Here is a 23,811-nt window from a genome sequence, read left to right on the forward strand (position 1 = left end):
ACACGGCCCAACCATACGGGCGTGTGGCCCTTTATAATGTGAAAAATTTTCTAAGTGTTGTAAAAGTTCCAAAAGTTCTCGATTTAGTTCTAAACCACCACCAACGTGTGTTTTAGGCCTCGTGGGCCCATACAAGGAATGAAATACTTGTTAACGAATGGTTTTAATTTGGGTAAAATTTTATGGCCCGATTTTGTATGTTTGCTTACGTTTAAGTGCTGTAATGTCACGTATCCTATTCTGGTATCGGGCACAGGTAAGGGGTGTTACAGTCGATAAGTTTGTTGCTATTCAAAAAAGAATGCATAAAAGTAGGTTGGATTAAACTAGATTCTAACAAACCATGAGAACCGATAAGCTGCCCATGAGAATTAATTGAAGACCCAAGTGGAATTTGAGATAGGCCATAAACATTCGAATGAGGCGGGCTCACGTAAGTAGGTACCAAATTTGAAAATTTATACTAGCCCATGGAAGAAGCTGTTGCCCATATGACAATAATGAGTATAGAGACATGATTGGTCTATATCATAGGCCTAGTATGAACCAATGAGCCATGTGACATAGGCATCGGTGGTAGGCCATGTGAATAACAGATTGCATCATTAGGGTTATACCCAAGCTAAACCCTTTCTCTATTAGCAGAGAGTTACCAAGCGACTGATCAAGCCAGTAATAGCATTTTTTAGCAACATGTCTTAACCAATCACACAGTTGACATTATGGACAACCACGACCACCCTGACCTTGACCACGGTGTGAAAAATCTGACAAACGAGACTCAATCAAGGAATTTTGTTCTACCATAGAAGACCCAAACGGAGCAGACTGTTGAACCAGATTTACCTGAATCGGAACCTCAATTACAAATTGTTTCTGTTGACTCTCACATTCAAAAAGCATGTTAGTGGAACAATCCAACGGAAGAGGTTTAGAAATATATTTGGCAAATGTCAAGACTGAGTCAAACTCCATCAAAAGACCAGTAAAGATGATGCTCACTTGTCATTCATCAGGAACATCATGACCGGAAGCATTCAAAAAATCACAAGTGGCCCTAATTTTGGCCAAATATTCCTTCACAGTCATGTAGTCTTTCTTTAAAGAATGCAATGAATGCCTCAAGCGCCTTGGTGTTCGACACCACCGCAAACCAGAGACAAGCCTTGCTCTAAACAACATGAGTCGTGGTAGTGCCTGTCAAGTAAGGTAAGATATCGGTACTGGTAGTAAATCACAACAAAAAATCCAACAATTTATCTTGCTAATGATGAGTAGCAAAATCAAGATTCGAAACCAACTTCTTCTTTTTTTTATCAAGAACAACCGGAGAAGGGGTGGCCATTGTGCCAATGATAAAGTCGGTTAGCCTATAACTATAAACAATAAGACTAACCTGATACTTCCACTGAACAAATGTGCTTTCTTGAAGCTTTATTGTATCATGACAAGGAAATGAGTGAATAACTCAAAACGCAATGCCTCCCTCTAAGAAACAAGAAGTCGAAAACCACTGAATAATGATTGAAACATCAGAATCCTCTTCATCTATTGAAACGTGTTGAGCAGTTTCCATCAAACAACCAAATATTTACTTCCTAGGAACTTAGCTCTTGATACCAAGAAAAAATGTACCAAAAACAACAATGAATATAGAACAAAAGAGAGACTAGATCTGATTTATCATTCAAGAATAGAGAGAAAATCTTACTTTTCAAACTGTGAATAACATATAACCTGTGATAATGTGATATCTTCTGACTTTGATGAGATTTGTTTTACTTAAAGATAGAGATGCTTTCCCAACTGAGCTAATTCCGATAATGTTGAAAGCGATACTCAAATATATAAGTAAAAGTTGATTATAATGAGTCAGAACTCATAAAGGTATGAATAAATGTTATATTTAAATTTATGTGTATAGTAAGTAAAATTTTAAGGTAAGTATCAATATTGAATTGAATTTGTATGTATATATGTGATTGATGGGAAATAGAATATTGATATATGTTATATTTGAAAATTTTATTGATTGAAAATGTGATGAAATTAATATGAATATGTGATTATTACGAAATTTGAATATTTGTTATTGAAAAATGAATTGAATTGAGAATATATGTGATTAATTGAAATGTGTATTGATTAGAAACTGGAAAGTGAATTGAATACCCTATTAACTGTACCGGGTTAAGTCAAATATAGTTGGCATGCCATAGGATTGGAAGTGTTCAGGGATACTTCGACCTTGAGTCAATAAGGCACTATAAGTGTCGTACTGTTACTTCGACTTCGAGTCGATGAAGCACCCTGTGTGTCGTACTGCTACTTTTACTTCGGTTTAATCTGATGAGGTACTGAGTACCGTACTGTTACTGTTTTACTTCGGCAAAGCCGATGAGGCATTGAGTGCCGTACTAGTGTGTTGGTTGGATCCGTGTATCCGCCAAAGTCCGAGTCTTGTTAATAGAGGTAAATATGAATATTAAGTGAAATTGAAATGAGAATTGAATTCCCTATTAACTTGTCGGGCTAGTCGAATATAATTGGCATGCCATAAGATTTGGAAGAGTACGGGATATATCTGCTTTGCCGATCAGGCACTTTATGTGTCGTATATCAGGCACTTTATGTGTCGTATTTCAGGCACCTCATGTATAGTATTAGGCACCTATGTGTCGTCTACTGATCAGGTACTATGTACCGTTTTAGGCACAATGTGTCGTACTGGTGTGTTTGGTTGGATCTGTATCCGTTTGAGTCTGAGTTATGTTAATAAGGTTGAATAAATGAAATGATAAAACCGAATGAATTTGATCGATTGAACTATTGAAAGTATGAAAAAGTGGAATCATGAATTGAAATGTGAATTAAAATTGAGATATGAGATTGAAAGCTTGATCCAAAGGTTCATGAATTGATTAAAGATAATATAGATGATATATGATGCCCTTTGATGGAAGACTATTGTTGAAATATGAAATTAAATATAAATTAACACATATGACTTATAATGTTACATGTTTGATGTCTATTATTTATTATAGTTTTTATAATTTGAATTATGGTAATACCACTGAGTATAGACATACCCAGCATACGGTTGTATTACTATAATTCAAATTATTTATTATTAAATGTTAAATTTAAATTATGTACATGGTAAGTGAAGTATGAGGTAAGTGTTATTGTTGAATTGAATGGATATTAAATTGAGTGATGGATAAATATTAGTGTTGAATTGTATATTGATGAGAAAGTGAAATTGGAATTGGATAGTGATATATGAAGTACATGATAAGAATTATTAGTAAATTACGAATGACTAGTGCATGTTGAAATATATTACATGAATTAAAGATAGAGAATATATAAATATACGTATTATTGGTACAATGATTAAATTGTAAAGTATTTAAATGTATGAAATTCAATTGTAATGCTCAAGTAGACGGAATTTAGAACTACTAGAATATTAGTGGCATGCCATTAAGGAGCACATATGTGCTATATATATAACACTTTAGTGCTCTTTGTTTAATAGTGCATAATAATGCACCTCTATATTAGTTCCGTATATTCTAAGTGTTCTGTTTAGTCTAGTGGGCCTCTGTTAAAAAGGTAAACAACTTTCGTTACAAGGTAAAGTATTATCTTTGATTTGTGTTTAAAAGATTGAATTAAAAATAAATTGTGAAATGAAAGGATAGAGAATGGATTAGTAAGTAAAAATGATTATGACTGAGATATCAGACAATTTTTCTGAGGATTATTCATAATACGCAATGTTACTGTTAAGAAAGAAGTTATTCATGAGTAATCGATTTATTCAGGTATGGTATCTACAAAACGAATTTACTGGAAATTTCTTCTAAATTAGTTCTTTTAGTGAGCTGTATAATGTAGAATTATTGATGATTTTAGTAGTCAATTGCACAGTGATAAAATGGAAAAGATATCTGACTGTAACTGTTATGATTATATATCTTACAGCAATCTTTTCTGGGTATTCTACATGATTTGTATATATATAGAAATCTATGTAATTGTTTATTTTTAAATGTGATTACTATTTTATAGAAAGGTTGGCTGATCATGATGTTAAATGGAATTATTGAAAGTCTGATTAAAATATGAGTGGTACTGCTTATCTCTTCTCTGGTTTTCTAATAAATTATACTTGAAGAGAAGATTTGATAAAAAGATTCATATGATGTTGTTTTCTACTTCTATTGATTAAAGCTCTAAATTGTAAATATAACATAATATATATATTCGAGAAAGATATTTATTAGTCGGAGACCATTACATTTACTGTCATAACTCCTGATTCGAATATGGAAGTTTAGTAATATGAATCACAAATTGTGGATATCATGTTATTGCATTGGTTGTTATTGGGACTATTTTTAGTCTTTTCTTTTTTGTTTAGAAAGTACTATTGATATTGAAGTATTATTTTATTTCTAAGGTTGAGACGCTGACCTTATTATGGTACTATGGTTTCAATTGGTATGATAGTTACAACTTCGGAAAATTAAAAGCTTCGGTGTTAATAATTGATAGCTATACTGATGATACAGTTATTACAGAAAGATGTAAGATTTGAATGGTTTAATAAATGTTAGCAAAATTTTGACCAGATAAAAAGTTCTGTTGATCAAAGCATCAATTCTGGTTCAGCCTAAATCAGGTAAGAAAGTTGTGATTTACAGTGAAATATCATTGAGTGGGTAAACTGTGTTTTGATGCAGTAAGACAAAGTAATAGTCTACACTTTTAAAACCGTATGAAAAGAATTACCTAATATATGAGTTAGAAGTGGCAGTTAATGTTTCAGCTTTGATAATTGGTGATACAATTAGTTAATGAAAAATATTTAAACCTCTCCTCCGAAGGAATTTTCGAGGACGAAAATTCTAAAAGTGAGGAGAGTTGTAATAGCCCAAATTTTAGCAATGTCGGAAATAGTGGTTCATAGACCACCAAATCCAAAAAATGAACTCATAGATTATATTATTTAATATTTATGAGCCAAATATAGCTTTTAAAAGATTTTTGAAATAGTAAATTATGTTTTATAAAGATTTATTTGGTCAAGAAATTGAGAAAAAAAAGTATCGAGATCTCAGCGTTATAAATCGAGCCATAAATATTTTTATAAATATTTATGGAGTGTCAATAAGATAGTATTAAAATTTCGTTAGAAAATTTTGACGTTTAAGTGATTAATTAAATAAAAAGGACTAAATTGAAAAAGGGGTAAAAGTTGCTAGAAGGATTAAATAGCTCAATTGTCAAATGAGGAAGGACTTAAAGTGAAAAAAATCCCAAAGGAGATATTTTGGGTGACAATAGCTGAGAAAAATCAGGAAATGAGTGAAATAGGGGAAAATTTATAAAATTGTCAAAATTAGCTAAATAAAAATGGGACCAATTTGGAATATCTAGAATTCTCTTCATTTTTCTCTTCATTTTCATCAGATGAAAAATAGCCATGGAAGAGGGTTCAATATGGTTTTCATACTCTAGCTTCATGTAAGTTTAATTCTTGCTTTCTCCTTGAAATTTCTAAGATTTGGACTTTTACAATTGGGTCCAACTTACTATGTCATTAGTTTTTGATTCCATGGCTAATTTTTAAAGTTGCTATGGATGAGTGCTGGAAGCATATGATGAATAAATATAGAATTGAAGCTTTAATTTTGATATATGATGATTTTATCGAGTAAAATTGATGGAAATTGATTTTAGGACCTAATTATGAAAGAGTTTGGAATTAAGGTCTAGTGCTAAAGTTATAATTTTCAGAGGTTATAAAGTAGTTTAAAATGATAGACTAAAGTATTGAGGGGCTAATTGAGTAAGGACTGAATTGTATGAACTATGAAATTTAGGGTAAAATAGAAATCAACATTTTGCATTAAAACTGTTTTGGACAGCAGCAGTAGTCTAACTTTGAAAAATCACCAAAAATTTTAGAAATCGAATGAGAGGATGAATAAAATATTAAATTAAAGGTTTTTGAGTCTAGTTTTTTTATAGAAGAAACAATGTAAGCAATGAAATTGTAAATAATGAGATATAATAAATTTTGTAAGACAAGTTAAAAATGATTTCAGGTTCCCCTGTTCTGACGTTGGAAAATCATCAAAAATTGAAAAAATAATTAGGGGCTTAAATTTATATGTTTATAATCCTAAATGAGTCTATTTTCAAGAGAAACAAACGAGAACATTATTCGAATCCCGTACGAGGAGATAATTAATTTTTAGTGAAGAAGGGTAGGAACTGTCAAACAACAGAATATAAGTGATTTTAAAGAATAAATTATACGTATTGGCTGAACTAAAAATTCTGAAACTTTTATGGTAAGAAGATATGTAAGTCTAGTTTCAGGGAAAATTAGCGGATCTTAATTTGGAGCTCCATAGCTTAAGTTAAAAATAATTTAGTGGCTATGACACGGATGGACAGCTTTGGAATATATTTTATAAATGTGTTCGTTAATAATTATAGAATTGTGACTTAAGTGTACTATTTGTATAAAGATAGTATTTCAAATGATTTGATGAGTAATCTCCAATGTGAGATAGTTTGAAATCAAGACAAATTGTTATGAAAGCGTATTTAAAATACATAGATATGATTGTTATAAATTATGTGAATAAATGATGTGTAAAAGTATATGCATATAAGAAATTTAATGAAAGTTAAGCCCATACATGTTTATTGATATTTATATGAATTATATGACTAACAATGTGATAAGAATAGGTAGTAGGGCTCATGATCAATTCGAATAATTATGCTTTGCATAATTATGTTGAAAATAATTTAGTGACTATAACACATTTATAAAATATATTCCAAAGCTGTCTATCTGTGTCATATTCACTTAATTATTTTTAACTTGAGCTATGGAGCTCCAAAGTACGATCTGCTAATTTTTCTTGAAACTAGACTTACATTTCTTCTTATCATAAAATTTTCAAAATTTTTCGTTTAGCCAATAAGTACAGTTTATTGTTCAAAGTCACCCCTGTTCTGCTGTCTAAGAGTTCCGACCCTTCTTAACTAAAAATTAATTATCTCCTCGTACGGGATTCGAATAATGTTCTCGTTTGTTTCTCCTGAAAATAGACTCATTTAGGATTATAAACATATAAATTTAAGCCCATAGTTTTTTTTTCAATTTTTGATGATTTTCCAAATTTAGAATAGGGGAACCCAAAATTATTCTAACACTGTCTCACAAAATTTATTATATCTCATGGTTTACAATTCCATTACTTAGATCTTTTCTTCTATAAGAAACTAAATTCAATAACCTTTAATTTCATATTTTATTCATCCTCTCATTCAATTTCTAAAATTTTTGGTGATTTTTCAAAGTTAGACTACTACTGCTGTCCAAAACAGTTTTAATGCAAAATGTTGATTTCTATTTTACCCCAAATTTCATAGTTCATACAATTCAGTCCTTGCTCAATTAATCCCTTAATTGAGCTAATTTTTCTCAATTAATACTTTAGTCTATCATTTTAAACTACTTCATAACCCCTGAAAATCAGAACTTTAGCACTAGACCTTAATTCCAAACTCTTTCATAATTAGGTCTTAAAATCAATTTCCATGAATTTTACTTGATAAAATCATCATATATCAAAATTAAAGCTTCAATTCTATATTTATTCATCATATGCTTCCAGCACTCGTCCATAGCAACTTTCAAAATTAGCCATGGAATCAAAAACTAGTGATATATTAAGTTGGACCCAATTGTAAAAGTTTAAAATCTTAGAAATTTCAAGGAGAAAGAAAGAATTAAACTTACATGAAGTTAGAGTATGAAAACCAGCTTGAACCCTCTTCCATGGCTGTTTTTCAGCTGATGAAAATGAAGAGAATTCTAGATATTCCAATTTGGTCCCATTTTTATTTAGCTAATTTTGACAATTTTTCAATTTTGCCCTTATTTCACCCATTTCCAAATTTTTCTCAGCTATTGCCGCCCAAAATATCTCCTTTGGGCTTATTTTCACTTTAGGTCCTTCCTCATTTGACAATTGAGCTATTTAATCCTTCTAGCAACTTTTACACCTTTTTCAATTTAGTTCTTATTATTTAATTAATCACTCAAACGTCAAAATTTTCTAATAAAATTTTAATACTATCTTATTAAAACTCCTTATATATTTATATAAATATTTATGGCTCGGTTTATAACACCAAGATCTCGATACTTTTTTTTCTCAATTTCTTGACCAAATAAATCTTTATAAAACACAATTTACTATTTCAAAAATCTTTTAAAAGCTATATTTGGATCATAAATATTAAATAATATAATCTATGAATTCATTTTTTGGATTTGGTGGTCTCGAACCACTATTTTCGACATCGCTGAAATTTGAGTTATTACACTCTATATAGGGAAGAATAACAACAACTGCCGTTAACAGCTGCTACTAACAAATTCTGAACAGACTAACTTCTAAACAAACTAACTACTCCAAATGACTCTTAGTTACTTTGGTACACTTTGATACTTAAAAATAATAAAATTTTAATTTAATCTTTTAAAAATTATAAAAATTATAAATTATTAAAATAATAAAATTACATTTTTACTATTACAAAATTATACAATTTAATTTCGCACTCTCAACAAATTATGTGCGGATTCACATATTTATTTTTATTATAATATCATCGTGCGTGAATTATGTCCGGACTTATTTGATCTAAATTCGAAACTATTCTAATTATTAATTAGTTGTAATGCTTGATAATGATTATAATTATTCCATATTTGTATAATTTACTCGTATAAACTAAAAAAAACACACACACACATTTATACCAGGTCAGCCAGTACTTCAATCTGCTTAGATCCTAAATTCATTTATGCTTAAAAATTTCAAAAAACGGTAGCAGCTAAAACCCTAAAATTTTAAAACACAAAAAATTAATATCTAAGTAACAGCCGCTGAAATCCAATACACACCACCCAGTTAAGCAGTCTATATCCAATATATGTTAGGGTAAGGTTGACGTTTCCGTGTTTAGAATAAAAAATTTAAGAGCTGAGGTGCAGATAAGATCAGTCTTTTCATGCAACAGATTTGCATGAAATGAAATTCGATTATTGGAAGTTGGAACACGCCACGTTGGTACTTCTCCAAGAGATTCCACACATTTAAACTTAAAAGTTTTCCCTAAAACTGAAAATTACAGTACCATCCATCTTCCCTCAAATCTCAAATCTCTACCAGTGATGGTTAACTAGCCATTACAAGAAGCTTACTCCTTATATTATATAGATACATACATCAGGGATCAATGTGTTATTATCTGAAAGAAATGGTGGGTCATAGGATCAAGGTTGAAAGAGCTTATCCCCACACTTGCATTTCCAGGAGAGGAGGTAATAGTTATCATCTCCATCGCCACGGTTTGTTGCTTTGAATTTGTTCCATTGGTGGGAAGGAATGACAAGAGCAGCCATGCAAGGCCGGCAACTCAAGCACTTGTTCACACAACGGGGAGGCCTTGACCCCAACACCATTTTACTTTGCTGCAACCATCTCTCACTGTCACCTGACTCTACTGCCCCAACTGCAAAACCTAAACTACACTATCAAATAGGAATAAAAAAATAGCTGAAACATAACCCAAATAGTTTTTGGATTTAATTACCTGAAGGAATCAGAAATGTAATACAGAAAATGAAAGCCAGGGTGAGTGCAATGGGGTAAATTCTTGATGAAGCAGCCATCACTGTTTGTGAGGAAAACTGTATGTGGGGAGTAGAAGTGATAGAGCATGCATATTTATATGCGTATGTTTGAAATAGTTTCGATGGGTATCTGCCTGCGGTAAAGGAGACATGTCTCTGGGGCTGATGGCTTCTTCACCAATTAAAAGCCTTTCTTCATTGAAAAAAGCAACAACTTGTTTTTCTTGGTCCTTTTGGGAAACTGGTGCACTTGACTTTAAACGCTTCAAACGACTTTGATCATTGTTTTTGGTGACCCTTCTTAGCTGACTTGACCATCCATTAATATTATCTCACCCGAAAGATGAGGGAAAAAAAAGACTAATGTTACTAATAGTGAAAGCAACCCAACAGAGAATTGAGGAAGGTGCTTTAATCTGGGAAGTTGCCTTTATTGTATAGTTAGAGTGATATAGCAATATCGACGTTTCTGATCGAGCTTCAGAAATATCCTGTTTGTGCTAGAAACCAGCATCATCACCCTCTCAAAATTAACCTTTCTCTCTCTTAGGTAAAAGCATCATAAAATAACAACCATAAATATATCATGTTACTGATGCTTCTAGTGCTGTTTAACTCCATACCACAATCATATATAAAAGATCTGAAGTAGTGCACTTGCTGGAGGGTGTTTCAGGACAGATAATCCTTTTTCTATTCCTTGATCAGTTTCAGGGTTATTACAGAAAAAGTTTGCTTTACATTTACGACAATGTGTATACTGATATACATATTTTCTGGGGAAATGGCAACTGGGTGTCGTATTAGAACCGTGCATGCATACATGCATGCATGGATGCAGTGTGTTAGCTATATGGGGAGGAGCGAAGGTGAAGACAGTGAAGTTTTGAAACAATGCCAAGCTTGGCAGGCTTAGTTAACAGCAAGAAAAATGAATGTGGAGAAAAGGGCTATCCTATATGTATGTGTTAGGTAGGTAGGTCTCCCTTTTCAGTTTCAGTGGTGCCTTTTCACTTTCCTTGTTTCACACAAGGAAAAAAAAATGCAGCTGCTTTCCTGGAAGCAGACCATTTACTTTCCTCTACATTCTTATATTTCACTTTTTTAATGTTATAAATTGAAACTACTTAAGACCTGTTTTTAAATTCTTTTTAATGCTGACCCTAAACCTGAAAATTCCATCTACTTTATCCACTCTGATCCCATATTATTGTTGCAGCTCAGAAAGAGATGTGGACGAATTTTCTTAACAAATTTGGTATTGAGTTGAAGTGCATATATATGTTTAGTTTTATCTTGATCTCCTTGTTAAGAGCAACAAAAAGTTTACAGAAAAGAGCACTTTCACCTACTAAAAAAAATACTTGCATTTGCTTTTGCTATGCCTTTTATATGGCATGGACATGATAACAAAATAAAAACAAATAATTAAAAATTTAAGTCTAAAATCAACCTAAACATATGAAATCTAAGTTTATATGAATTTGATTTAAAAAATTCAAGTCTAGAAGAATTTAGATAAATGGACATATAAATTTATATGAATATGTACATTTATTTATCCATGTTCATTTGAATATGAACATTTATTTGTTTAGATTCATTGTAGATGAAATTTGTTAAATTATAAAAAAATTAAAAATATTTTAAAAATATTATTAAAACTTCATAAACATTATGAAAATTATAAGAAAATGAGAACTAAAATTATTTAAAATATTTATGTTTAGAATGAATCTAAACAAATACACATCAAGGCTCATTTGAATATGGACAAATGATATCTAGATTCATTTTGGATATAGTTTCTAAAATGATAAAATAAAATGTTAAACATTATTAAAAATTAGGGATGCCAATGGAGTGGGATGGGGGAGAATATTGCTAAATCCTTCACCGCTCCGTAGTTGCCATGCTCTGCTCCACCACTCGCCCTGTTCCACTATGACGGTATAATCTTAAAAACTACTACCACCTTCGTGAATGTTGGATACAGCCATCTTAAATTTTCCTACTTACCTCTAATATTAAAATTACTTTTAGAGTCAAGTAAATATTTAAACATAATTCTTCAAAAAATATTTAAAGATAAAATATATGAACTTTTTTCTATATTACATTTTTACCCTTTTAATAGTTTAAATATACAATGATAAAATGGTAATTTCATATTGTGAAGCGGGTTGGGGTGGGACAAGCAATTACTATAACTTCTCTATACTCACTATAAAAAAGAAAAAATCCGTCTCACCCCGCCTTGCATTCACTTTTTAAAACAAAAAGTCCACTCCAATCGAAATGAATCGAATCTAAATTTATCGGACGGTTCAAGTTTAACCATCCCTATGAAGAATTATAAAAAAGCAAGGAATGGTGATTCTATATTTATTGCTATCTCACAATAGGTAAATCACACATTTTTATAAGTTTTTGAATTTTTTTTTGTTGTTGTTTTTAATCTAATTTGTTAATTGTGGTATTAGTGTTTAATATAGGTTATTTTTTCTGTCAGCATTTAGCTAATAACTTCAATGAAGGATGTAAAATTGTCTAGAATAAATTTGGACAAATGAATATCCAAATTTAAAATAACTTGGATGTCAATTTATCTAGAAATACCCATAGCCCCTCCCCAACCCATAAATAAGAGTATAATGCGCTTCAATGCACTTGAACTCACGTCCTCCTACATAAGCAACAATGTTCATGCCAATCAAATTAAGACTCAATCAACAATTTATCTAAGTTTTGGAATTGAGATTTTTAACAATTTTTTGAATTTTTTATTTCTCATTTTTTTATATTTCTATTTTTTTTATAATTTTAAAAACTACATCTAGGATGAATATGGACAAATGAATATCCAAATGCAAATGAACTTGGATGTCATTTTGTCTAGATTCAAATGAACCTGAACATGATTTTTTAAAAAGAAAAATTAATAATTTTTATTTTGTTGATGTGGCGGTGCCATGTCAGCAACCATTGTTGATGTGCACCACATGTGAGCATCATGATGGCTAACTTAGTTATCATTAACAACCGCGTCAACACAGTAACGATCAACAATGAAAATTATTGGTCAAAATGATTGATTGATAAATTTTTAACTGTACAATTTTTATAAAATGATTTAATTAATTTTTTTTAAGAAATTACAAAAGCTTTTCCTCTTAAGCCAAAGTAGAATAATAATTAACTAAAGTTGTCATTTTATTTAAAATTCATTTAATAAATAAAACATTTGAGGGGTAGTGGAATTTTTATCAAGTAATTTGCCAATAGTGTGGATTTTTCATCAAATCTCGTGGGGAAGAGAAGGGTTAATACTTTTCCGTAATTTTCAAAGAGGACAGATTCAATTCCATGTACGAATGGAAGAAAAAATTTGAGACCCAACGGGTTTCAACTCGACCCGATTGGATAGGGTCGGCTTTTTTAAAAAGATGGATTTTTGACCCAGGTTTAAGTAAATTAAATTAGTTAAGATGAGTTTAGATTAGGTTTTAATAACCAAGATATTTATTAATATATATTTATTTAAAATATAAGAGAATAAAATTTGTATTAAAACTAGAAAATAATTATTAGTATCATTAAAATATAATAAAAAATAAAAAGTATTGTTCTAGTTTGATAAAATGATACAAGTGGTCTAGCACATTTCAAAGTTCATGATGGAGATGAGATTAATTTTCCTTAAGGTCCAATCATGAGATTCAAATTTAAGTAATTGAAGTTAACTTAATCGTTTAAGACTTTATCACAAATAAATTTCAAGAAGAAGAGTTGAAGCTTCAAAACGATAAGCTTTAGAGTTTAAAACGGAGCAATGATGAATTAGGGTTGACCAATTTTGTTTGTGAACTTAAAATCTCAATCCATGATGATAAACTCATGCGGAAAATATTAATAAGTTTAGGCGTTATACTTCAATGATCCCAATCAAGTCCACTCGCCTAATTATGTTACAATCAGTCCACTTGCGGTCCATTTTGAAAGAGATACAGACATTTCTAGGTTGAGATGTCTTCATAGCATTCGAAGATCTATCTCTTAGCTTCGAAACACATTTTAATCACTCGGTTTCAAGTTCAAACCATTTTAGTAAAGACTATACTGCGTAAGCAGAATTTTTTAACAAGATTATTACAAAAATTACGAGTTTTGAGCTTTTAATTTGAGTTTAAATCATATTGGGTTCAATTATTAGACTTAATTTTTATTAGACTTAATTTGAGTTTAACTCGATGCTTCTTCATTATTCATTAGAAATACAATTGTTTTCATTAATACAGTTTTCACTCTGTGAGTTAGTTTTTTTGTACAAGATTTTTTTCTTATGATCTCAACTAGTAGTTTTATTCTCGATTTTCTTCAATGAGTCAGGTGAATTCATTATTCATCCTTTAATTTACCAAGTATTATTTATTGGAAGGTTAATTAGAGTCATTAATTGAATTTGTTGGGGTTTATATCTTAAAGGATTCAATTTGACACTTATTCATCTATCCATCATATCTATCGGTTTATTCGTTTCATCTTCTACATTTTATTTTATCATTTCTTTATTTAGTTATTATTTTAAATATTTATTATTTGTTCTTAAATTTCTTTTTTTTCTTTGTTTTTGGTTTTTCTTAAGTTTGTTTTGTTTCTTCTTTTCATGTCAAATTCGAAATATTTCTTTCTTAAGTCGAACAACTTAAACATAATCTTAACCGCTATTTTTTATCGTAAAATATAAAACAATTAAAAATTATGATATCAAATTGGCACGGATCAAAGCTGAATATAATTTTAACTTTTCATGGCAATAAATAAACTAAATTCGGATCGGATTAAGTCGAGGGTATATCGAGTGGCAAACAAAACACTCCTATGCCTCGTTAGCATCCTTGACATTATACAAAAAGAAAAATATATGTGAAAATTATCTATAAAAGAAATTAAGTATGGATGGGTATTATTTAAACATATTTATACTTCAAAACTATAAATAGACATTAACATTTTCAATTTAAAAAATGCATAGAATTTTTTCTTTTATTTTGTGTTTCTTCAATTAAATTGAGGTAAATCTTGAAATTATATATAAACTTTGATTTAATGTGTAATTTAATATATAAATTTTGATTGGGTATGATTTTACACGTAAAATTTTAATTGTGATTTTAATGTATATATAAAATTATAATTTTGATTCAATTGTACACATTTATATTTTCATATTAAATATATATAATTATTTGTATTATAATATGTAAACTTAAAATAGTGTTATATCGGTAGTTATTTTAATAATTTTCAAAAATTAAATTAAATTTGTACAAAATTAAAGTTTATATATAACATTGTACGTTGAACTAAAATTAATGTTTAATTTTGAGATTTATCCCTTTTATTTATACCGAATCATTTTCAAAGATAGGTCAATAAAGGAAACAAAGTCAACAAAAAAAGAAGAAGCAAGATAATAAAAAGAAACATGTCGGAACATGCATTCTTCGATTAAAACCGAATTAATTGATCGAGTCAATTAATTCGATTATTTGATTGGTCATTAAAATTAATTCAGTTGAGAATCGATTAAAAGTTTTGTAAATGTTCGAGTATCATTTAATTCGATTTGAAAGTAGATAATTAAAAATTAATGGACCTATAATTATTGACAAGTATAATAACTTATTTTAAAAAAAATTATTTTAACTATTTATTTAAATTTTTACATCTTTTAAACCTTAAACTTACCCTATTTGTCACATCACCTCTAAGATATATAAAAAAATTAATATAAGTTAACTTTGCTGACATCACATGAATGTCACATTAACAATTGATTATTTTTAATATTTAAATATTTAAAGAAAAAATTAAATAAATCATTAAAATAATTAAAAAATATAAAATTATTATATTTTTAATTTAAAAAATAATTAATTATTGATGTGACATACATATGGATATTACATAAGCAAAATTAATAGAAACTTTTCTATCCATTCCGAAATAGTTTGACAAAAAATACAAATTCAAAGAAAAAATCTTTGAAACTTCATTGAAATAAAAACTAAGAAAAAGAACATTATCATCATATTTTCAATTAACCGACTGGAAATTAAATCGTTTAAAAAAAAATTCTATCCGATAATGGTTAAGAAATCTGAAATTTCAATTAACTGTAGTTTAGTTCGAGTAAGCACTCCTAGAAATATGATTATGGCTGCAATTTCTTCCTATGATCATATCGTAATTAGTAAGCAACAGTCCAAAAATTTATCATGATAGGTGACCATCAAATATCAATGAATTGCCCTAATAAATAATGATGATAACGAAGAGTTACTGAAATCTGAAGCAAAGTAAGCAAATCACAATTAAAGGCAGCAGCAATTCAGTCAACAAAACCAATCCGATTATAAACATGTAATAACTTGAATTTAATAATTGAACTCGTAACAAACTGAAAAACTCCAAATCCACCCAATAGATACCCCTAAACATCTACAAATCTAGAATCCCAGATTGGTTTAAAGCTCTAAAAGCATCTATAAGTTTAAAGGAGCTAATCAAAGGTACCCATAGCTTGTGAATGGGAAGGCCATAAGCTATAAATGAACAACTTTGAAACAAACCTCGTATAGTTTGTTAAAAGCATCCCAATCCTACTTTTTTTTCGCTTCCCTAATGGAGCCTTATTCCACAAAATCCAGGGAGCATACTGAACATCTAGGATAATTTATAATCATATTTGTTCATTCATTGCATGTTCAAACGGATCAAAGCAAATAACACTTGCACTAGGATGTAAGGTAGCCGTAACCAAAGCACAGAATTTGGCAATAAATTAATGATAGAAGATTTTGCTGCCCTGAAAACCAAAGGGCGCTAGTATTTTCTATTTTGGATTAGTTCCAGTTCAATAAAATAGCATGTCTAAAAGGTCTGTTGAGTTAGAATGGAAAAAAGGACACCAGAAGCAGGCATGACCCTGAAATTGTTACAGTTGATATACACACCAGGCTATGCTCCAATGCATTTACTTATTGAAGCAATTAAAATGTTACAACAAGTCCGATAAATATTGATATCTCACCATCTCTCAAATGTAGTTGTACTGTTGTTGCTCAGTCATACAACCCTTCCTGCTCCCAAACATCCACGAGAAAATCTATCATTTCCTGACATTTTTCATGAGAAACACAAATCAGGTAAGCAAGCAATTCATTGATTATAAAAGCTTGCTGGTGCTGGGACTTACAGAAAGAGGAATAGGCTGAGGGAATGGCTTGTTGCTTCCAAGTAAATTTTCATAAGTTGCATTCCAACTGCAAAGCCAGAATTGTTTAACCATGCTGAGACAATGAGTGCTGACAAGATAAGCAAAAGGTTCATAAATGATTGACGGGCTATATACTTGCATCCACAAGTGATTTTCCAGAAGTACAGAAAATGCCATTTCAAAGTTCAATACCTAAGATCCAGGTTCTCTAATGATAAATCTGGATTTTGCTAAAATCAGAATGCTTGACACAACTCCTAAGACACTGGAAAATTATGCAAGCACCATGCACTATTAAAGGTACCATTATTGTCTTGTTGAAAGAGAAACATTAACCTTTTTGATTCTTCATTATAATCTTCAAATCTTACAGGTTACAGCAATAGATGCTAGGAAAGTAAATATCAATATCAGAGAACCAGTGTTGTCAAGGACACAAGGCACTAGAACCCTTATATTGCCTTAAGTGCAAGGTGCAAAAAAAGAGCTAGCTGGAGTGAAGTATAGGGAAATATGTGAGTTTTTGCAAGTCTGTGTGTATATATAATATATAAAGCTTAAGATATATAGTAAACTCTAAAGTGTGGTCTAGTTTATCTACAAATCATGCAATTCTTTTATTGGTCAATATGCATGGTTTCCTTATGGTCAATGTTTGTTGTTGAATGCTCAAATATTGAGAGGTACAGAGTTAATATTATCCCTTTCATACTGGTAAAGGTATATCAAATAAAATAGTGAAAAATAAAAGAAATTAAAGAGAAGTTCAGTCAGGCTAGCTTTTTTTTTTTCTAATACCTATTGCCTTACAAAAAAAGTACGACTATGTGCACCAGGTAAACACCTGATCAAATGGGCCTTGCCTAGAAAGGTCTGAGGCATTTTTGCTGTATAAGGCGCAAGGTGCAGGCGTGCCTAAGCACACACCTTGACAGCACTGCAGAGAATAGAGATGTGACTTAATGAAAGCCCATGTCAGGGACTGAGAAAAAGACCAGAGAAATGATTGTCTAGCAGATAGTAACTACAAAGAGGGCCTCACTTTACTGAGCTCATAGAGGATATTGTTCTAGGTAAAGCGAAGTGGCTGATGTCATGCAGCACACTTCACATAGGTAAACTTTTCATTATTGCATTATTATTTAAACAATTTTATGATTTGGTAGCATAATTCATCCTTTCCAGGTCAAAGGCAGCTAAAATGTTGAAAATTAAATCCGCTCCCCAGTCCAGAAGATCTGAAGTTGAAAATTTAATGTTGTAGAAATGATGATATCTTCTTTTATGTCTTGTGCCTTTGTATGGCCCCGAGGAAAGAAAGAAACAGTGATGATAACATGGTCGTCACATAAATTAGTTAAATGGAAATTGTTTCATATCTAGTAATTCCAGACAAAATGCAGACTTAGATGCCTTCCAAAATTCAAACAATACATAGAAGAAAAAAGAAATGGAACTAATTAACACCCTCAATACTGTTCTCTTAAATGAAAATAAACAAATCTGTAATCAGATCATTTTGCAAGTGGATGAGAGCTCATGGGAAGAAATGTTTTGGAAGATCTTAAAACCAAGATTAATGAAAACACTAAATTTATATTTCCTGACAACTCACTTTAGCTTGGGTTCTTGAACCAATTGCTTCCGATTTTGAGACCTCCTGTTTCCCACCCAGCTCTGCCTAATTTGATTCCAGAGAAGAAGGCCTGCAACAAAGTGCAGTTGTGATTGTGAGATGGTGCATAGACAGCCTCATCTTATTTTAGCACCAAAAGAGGTCCTCAAAGGACTATCCAGATAGGAAGGTAAGTAAGTTCATAAAGCTGTCAGATATAAATGTTACTCCAGACAAAGTAACTTAGGAGCTGAGAACTTGCCATGATTTACAAATTCAGCTGGGGCATTAGCAGTTGCAACACTGCCATGCAGATCAAGTGTCTGGTTGCTTGTGCTGATCGATGAGATGCTTCCCTGTGACTGCACAGCACTGTTGTCCATATCACAAGTGCTAGTGGTCCAGAAATCTTCTGATATGCCGCCTTTCCTGGCTGTCTGACCTTGAACGTTTAGTCCTTTTGACGACTCATTCACCAAGGGATTGAAACTCGGCTTCTCATAGCATCCTAGACAACCACTGCTCTGTTACAAATCACACACAATCATATTACATGATTAGTACCTGTATCGACCCTTATTTTATCACATTTAGCAAAACCATATTTGCAACAAAAAGCAGTACTCATAAAAATGCAACATTATAACACTTCAATTCAGAGTGTCAACCTTCTGGATCAAAGCCAATTAGCTATAAATCTTACAAGAAAGGCCCCCAAAAGAAGTAAGCTTTATTTGAATACTTAACCAATCAAATCTATGGTTGAATTTGAACAATGATGCCCAGCATTGTGGCTTGGTTACTAAGTAAACATCCCTCAATTCTGGGCTCAGAAATTTAAAGAATTTGAAATTGAAACAGTTACAGCGGTGGGGTATTCAAGTTCCTCGTGTTGCCTTGTCAATTTCTACAAAATCATTGCTCGTCACTTAATAATAATAAATAAAAGCAATGTTATCTGCTACACCAGAATCATTAGACAACATCAGAAAGCTTCCTGATTTCTATCACTAAAAAATGGCATAAAACTCCAAGACTATATCCTATATGCCTAAACCAGTAACTTATAACCATGATTGTTAGGAAGGTGAGAAAACTTCCTTTTTCTAGATCTTTTGTTTTTATTTATCAAATACAGGCATAGTGGTTGCAAAGACACTAGATACATATTTTAAAAAAAATTTACAATCAACATAATTAATCCTACAGAATCATACTATTAAAGAACCATTACTTATAAAAGGGCAGAATAAAAACAGATAATCAAATGGGCTCCATTTCTTTTCACCAAAATGTTTAGACTTTAGACATGAACGGTAAACTCCAGAGTTGAAATGTTTTTTTTTCCCCTCTTTTCCTCTATTGTCAAGGAAATTAATTAAGAAAAAAAGGTGCTCCATTTACTCAAACCCCATATTAAACCACAAAGAAGAGGAATGAAATAAACAATAAAAGGAAGAAAAATAAAAACTTTTCAATCTTGTCAATAAAAGGCCAAAAAATATCAAAATCATAGGAGAAAACAAAAACTAATAAAACTTACCCCATATATACAAAACAAGGACTAGAAGAAGCAAAAAACAGATCTGTAAATCAATGGGAATCTGATTTCCTGAAATGAAACACCAAGACAACCCTTGAGGAACCCAAAGAAGAAATGAAATTCACGGGAATGAAACAAAAATCCACAAAAGACATAGCAAGCAAAATATATATTTAATAAACATGGTAAAAGAAAATAAATTTACCTGTAAAACGGTGACAAATTGGGTTATCGTTGTTTTGATTATGCGTTTCAGATGTGGTATTTAGCCTTTTGCATTTGTTTTCCTTTTTCTTTTATATTATTCTTCTTCTCAACTAGTAATTTGGGAAAAGAAAGAAAAAGTGAGAAAATAGTATTCTACAGACTATTATTATTTTGGTAAGGGAGAAAAATACTATCGCTTCTAAGCTTCCTGAGCTGTTCCGTTTCATCTCTCCTGCTTCTTTATCATTCATTCATGCCTAGTAAATGTATAAGAAGGGATAATTTAATTTTTTTACTCCTCCTTTTGGTAATTTTTTTCCATTTTAATACTTAAATTTGATAGCTATATCTATTTTGGTCCCTTAACTTGAAAAATATAAAAATTTATCGATACGACACTCTAAAATTGTGCCGCGTCATTACTTAAATATTAAAAAATTTATATGAATTTTTAGGTGATAATATAATACAATCTTAGAATGTCATTCAACATTTTAATAATAGGACCGATGATTGAACATGTTAGACCATCAATTCTCGATTCAAACAGTTCGATTGGTTCGACCATTGGACCTATAATATAAATTTTGGACTTTAGAGATGACATGTACTTAGGTTTGGTAATGTAAATATGAACTATAAATATATAATAAAAATGTTATAAAACAAGTGTAAGAATGTGAAAAGATGGTTATGTGCTTAAACGTAATATCTCTTGCTTGGATCTTTTATTGGATCGGGTGAGAGGTGTTACATTTCTACCACACTTTATCAAGTAAATTTTATCAATTATTTATTTAGAGCGTAAACTCTAAAAATTGTGACTCAACTATTAGCATGTTTCTGTTTTGGTCACCCAAGTTTAAATTTTCTATTTTAGTAACCAACACTATCAAAATTTAATATTTTAGTCACTCCTTTGTTAAATCACTAACAATGACATTTTTTATTGGCTTAACAAATTTAGGCCTCAAATGTTTACTTTTATAAATTTAGTCATAAATCTAAAAACATTCAATATGCAACACCCTTAACCCGTATCTGTCGCCGGAATAGGGATTCGGAGTATTACCAAAAGTTACAGATCATTTAACAAAAATTTCGCTTCACATAACATTCATACCTGAAATCAATCAAATTTAATCATAGTGTCCCTTATGTGAGCCATCGAGGCCCAGAATATAGATATCGGGACTTAACCGAGAACTCAGAAAATTTTTCGAAAATATTTAAAATTTTTCAACACTGCAAGGGGTCACAAGCTGTGTGGTCAGATCGTGTGGTTCACACAATATTCACGAAGTTATCATCAATTCATATGAAATAACACATCATGAAATTCATAAAATTAACAAATAGCCACTAAAATTTAGTTATACAAACTCACAAGTACGATTTTTGTATTATAACGATAATCATAATTTCATAATAAATATTCTAAATAAAACATTATATCATTTCTAATTCAACATTTATCAATTATAATCGGGCATGTGATCAATTTATACACAAGTCATTCATATATATATATGTATATTTTTCTCCTCCTCCTCTCCATCCACATCCTTAGTATAAACAACACACTTGTAGGTAACATTATCCATAATTTTTACTATCTACTTATGTGAATATTCAAGCTATCCATCTGTGTCATAGTCACTAAATTTTTTTTATCTTGAGCTACAGAACTCCAAATTTAGATCCATAAATTTTCCCAGAAACTAGACTCATATTTATTCTTACTATAAAAATTTCATAATTTTTTGTTGGGCCAATTAATACAGTTTATTCATTGAAGTCTACCCTGTTCTGCTGTCTGACAGTTCTGACCCTTCTTCACTAAAAATTAATTATCTTCTCGTAAAGGATTCGAATGATGTCATAGTTTGTTTCTCTTGAAAATAGACTCATTCAGGATTCTAAACATATAAATTTAAGCCCCTAATTATTTTTATCCAATTTTTTATGATTTTTCAAATTCAGAACAGGGGAACCCGAAATCATTCTGACCTTGTCTCACAAAAGTTATTGTATCTCATGATTTACAATTCCATTGCTTACATAATTTCTTTTATAAGAAACTAGACTCAATAAGCTTTAATTTTATATTTTATTAATCCTCTAATTAAATTTCTAAAATTTTTGGTGATTTTTCAAAGTTAAACTACTGCTGCTGCTCAAAACAGTTTTATTGCAAAATGTTGATTTCTATTTTGCCCCAAATTTCACAATTCATACAATTCAGTCCTTGCTCAATTAACCCCTCAATTGAGATAATTTTCTCAATTAATACTTTTTATAGACATTATAAGTTATTTCATAACTATTGAAATTCAAAATTTCCACATAAAACTCTAACTTCAAACTCTTTTACAATTAGGTCCCAGACATTCACTTTCTATTCAATTCTTTCAATAAAATCAGAATATAAACAATTTAAAGCTCTAATTTCATGCCAAATCATCATATACTTCCAGCACTCATCCATAAAAACTTCAAAAATTAGCCATGGAATCAAAAACTAATGAAATAGTAAGTTGGACCCAATTGTAAAGGTCCAAAAACATAAAAATTTCAAGGAGAAAGCAAGAATTAAACTTACATGAAGCTAGAGTATGAAAACCAGCTTGAACCTTCCTCCATGGTTGTTTTCCAGCTGATGAATATGAAGAGAAATGAAGAGAATTCTAGATATTCCAATTTAGTCCCATTTATATTTAGCCCATTTTGGCAATTTTCCAATTTTACCCTTATTTCACATTTTTCTCAGCTATTGCCGCCCAAAATATCTCCTTTGGGCTTATTTACACTTTAGGTCCTTCCTCATTTGACAATTGAGCTATTTAATCCTTTTAGCAACTTTTACACCTTTTTCAATTAAGTCCTTTTTATTTAATTAACCACCCAAACGTCAAAATTTTCTGACTAAATTTTATTACTACCTCACCAACACTCCATAAATATTTCTAAAAATATTTATGGATCGATTTATGAATTCGAGGTCTCGATACCTCATTCTCAACCCAATTTACCTAATTAATTCTTTTAAATCACCAAATTCACTAATTAAAAAATGCTTTTATATTCACATTTGACTCATAGGTATTAATTTATTAAATTTTCAACTCACTCGTCGGATTTAGTGATATCAAATCTCTATTCCCAATACCACTGAAAATTAGGTTGTTACACAATAAATTTAACTTCCAACTTTACACATTCTGTCAATTTAGTCTTGATTCTTAAAATTTTTAAAAGTATTTAAAAGTTTATTTTTCAATAAAAATACATACTATATTTATTTTCTCTTTTTCTAACATGAATTTTATTTATTAAAATAATAAATTTATAAATAAAATAATAATCTTATAAATAAAACAAATTAAGGGGAAAAAAACATGATGACTTATACAGATTCAATT

The 23,811-nt window shown here is 30.4% G+C and overlaps 2 protein-coding genes across 3 annotated transcripts; both read right to left on the minus strand.

Moving 5' to 3' along the window:
- Positions 1–9,382: 9,382 nt before the first annotated feature.
- Positions 9,383–9,781, minus strand: LOC107895695 (EPIDERMAL PATTERNING FACTOR-like protein 8). Its single transcript, XM_016820931.2, has 2 exons — positions 9,703–9,781; positions 9,383–9,621 (listed from the first exon to the last, which is right to left on the minus strand). Exons 1-2 carry the CDS (start codon positions 9,779–9,781, stop codon positions 9,383–9,385), a joined length of 318 nt encoding a protein of 105 aa, XP_016676420.2.
- A 6,822-nt stretch (positions 9,782–16,603) lies between these two features.
- On the minus strand, positions 16,604–20,634 carry LOC107897268 (uncharacterized). 2 transcript variants are annotated; one of them, XM_016822651.2, is made up of 6 exons: positions 20,388–20,634; positions 20,183–20,251; positions 18,902–19,158; positions 18,640–18,730; positions 17,004–17,070; positions 16,604–16,923 (listed from the first exon to the last, which is right to left on the minus strand). In XM_016822651.2, exons 2-6 carry the CDS (start codon positions 20,185–20,187, stop codon positions 16,870–16,872), a joined length of 474 nt encoding a protein of 157 aa, XP_016678140.1. In that variant the 5' UTR covers positions 20,188–20,251; positions 20,388–20,634; the 3' UTR covers positions 16,604–16,869. The 2 variants fall into 2 exon arrangements, with proteins under 2 accessions (XP_016678140.1, XP_016678139.1); XM_016822650.2 differs by having other exon boundaries at positions 17,004–17,112.
- Between the last annotated feature and the right edge of the window lie 3,177 nt (positions 20,635–23,811).

The sequence above is a fragment of the Gossypium hirsutum genome, chromosome A10 (assembly GCF_007990345.1).
Source record: "Gossypium hirsutum isolate 1008001.06 chromosome A10, Gossypium_hirsutum_v2.1, whole genome shotgun sequence".
Taxonomy (NCBI): Eukaryota; Viridiplantae; Streptophyta; class Magnoliopsida; order Malvales; family Malvaceae; genus Gossypium; species Gossypium hirsutum.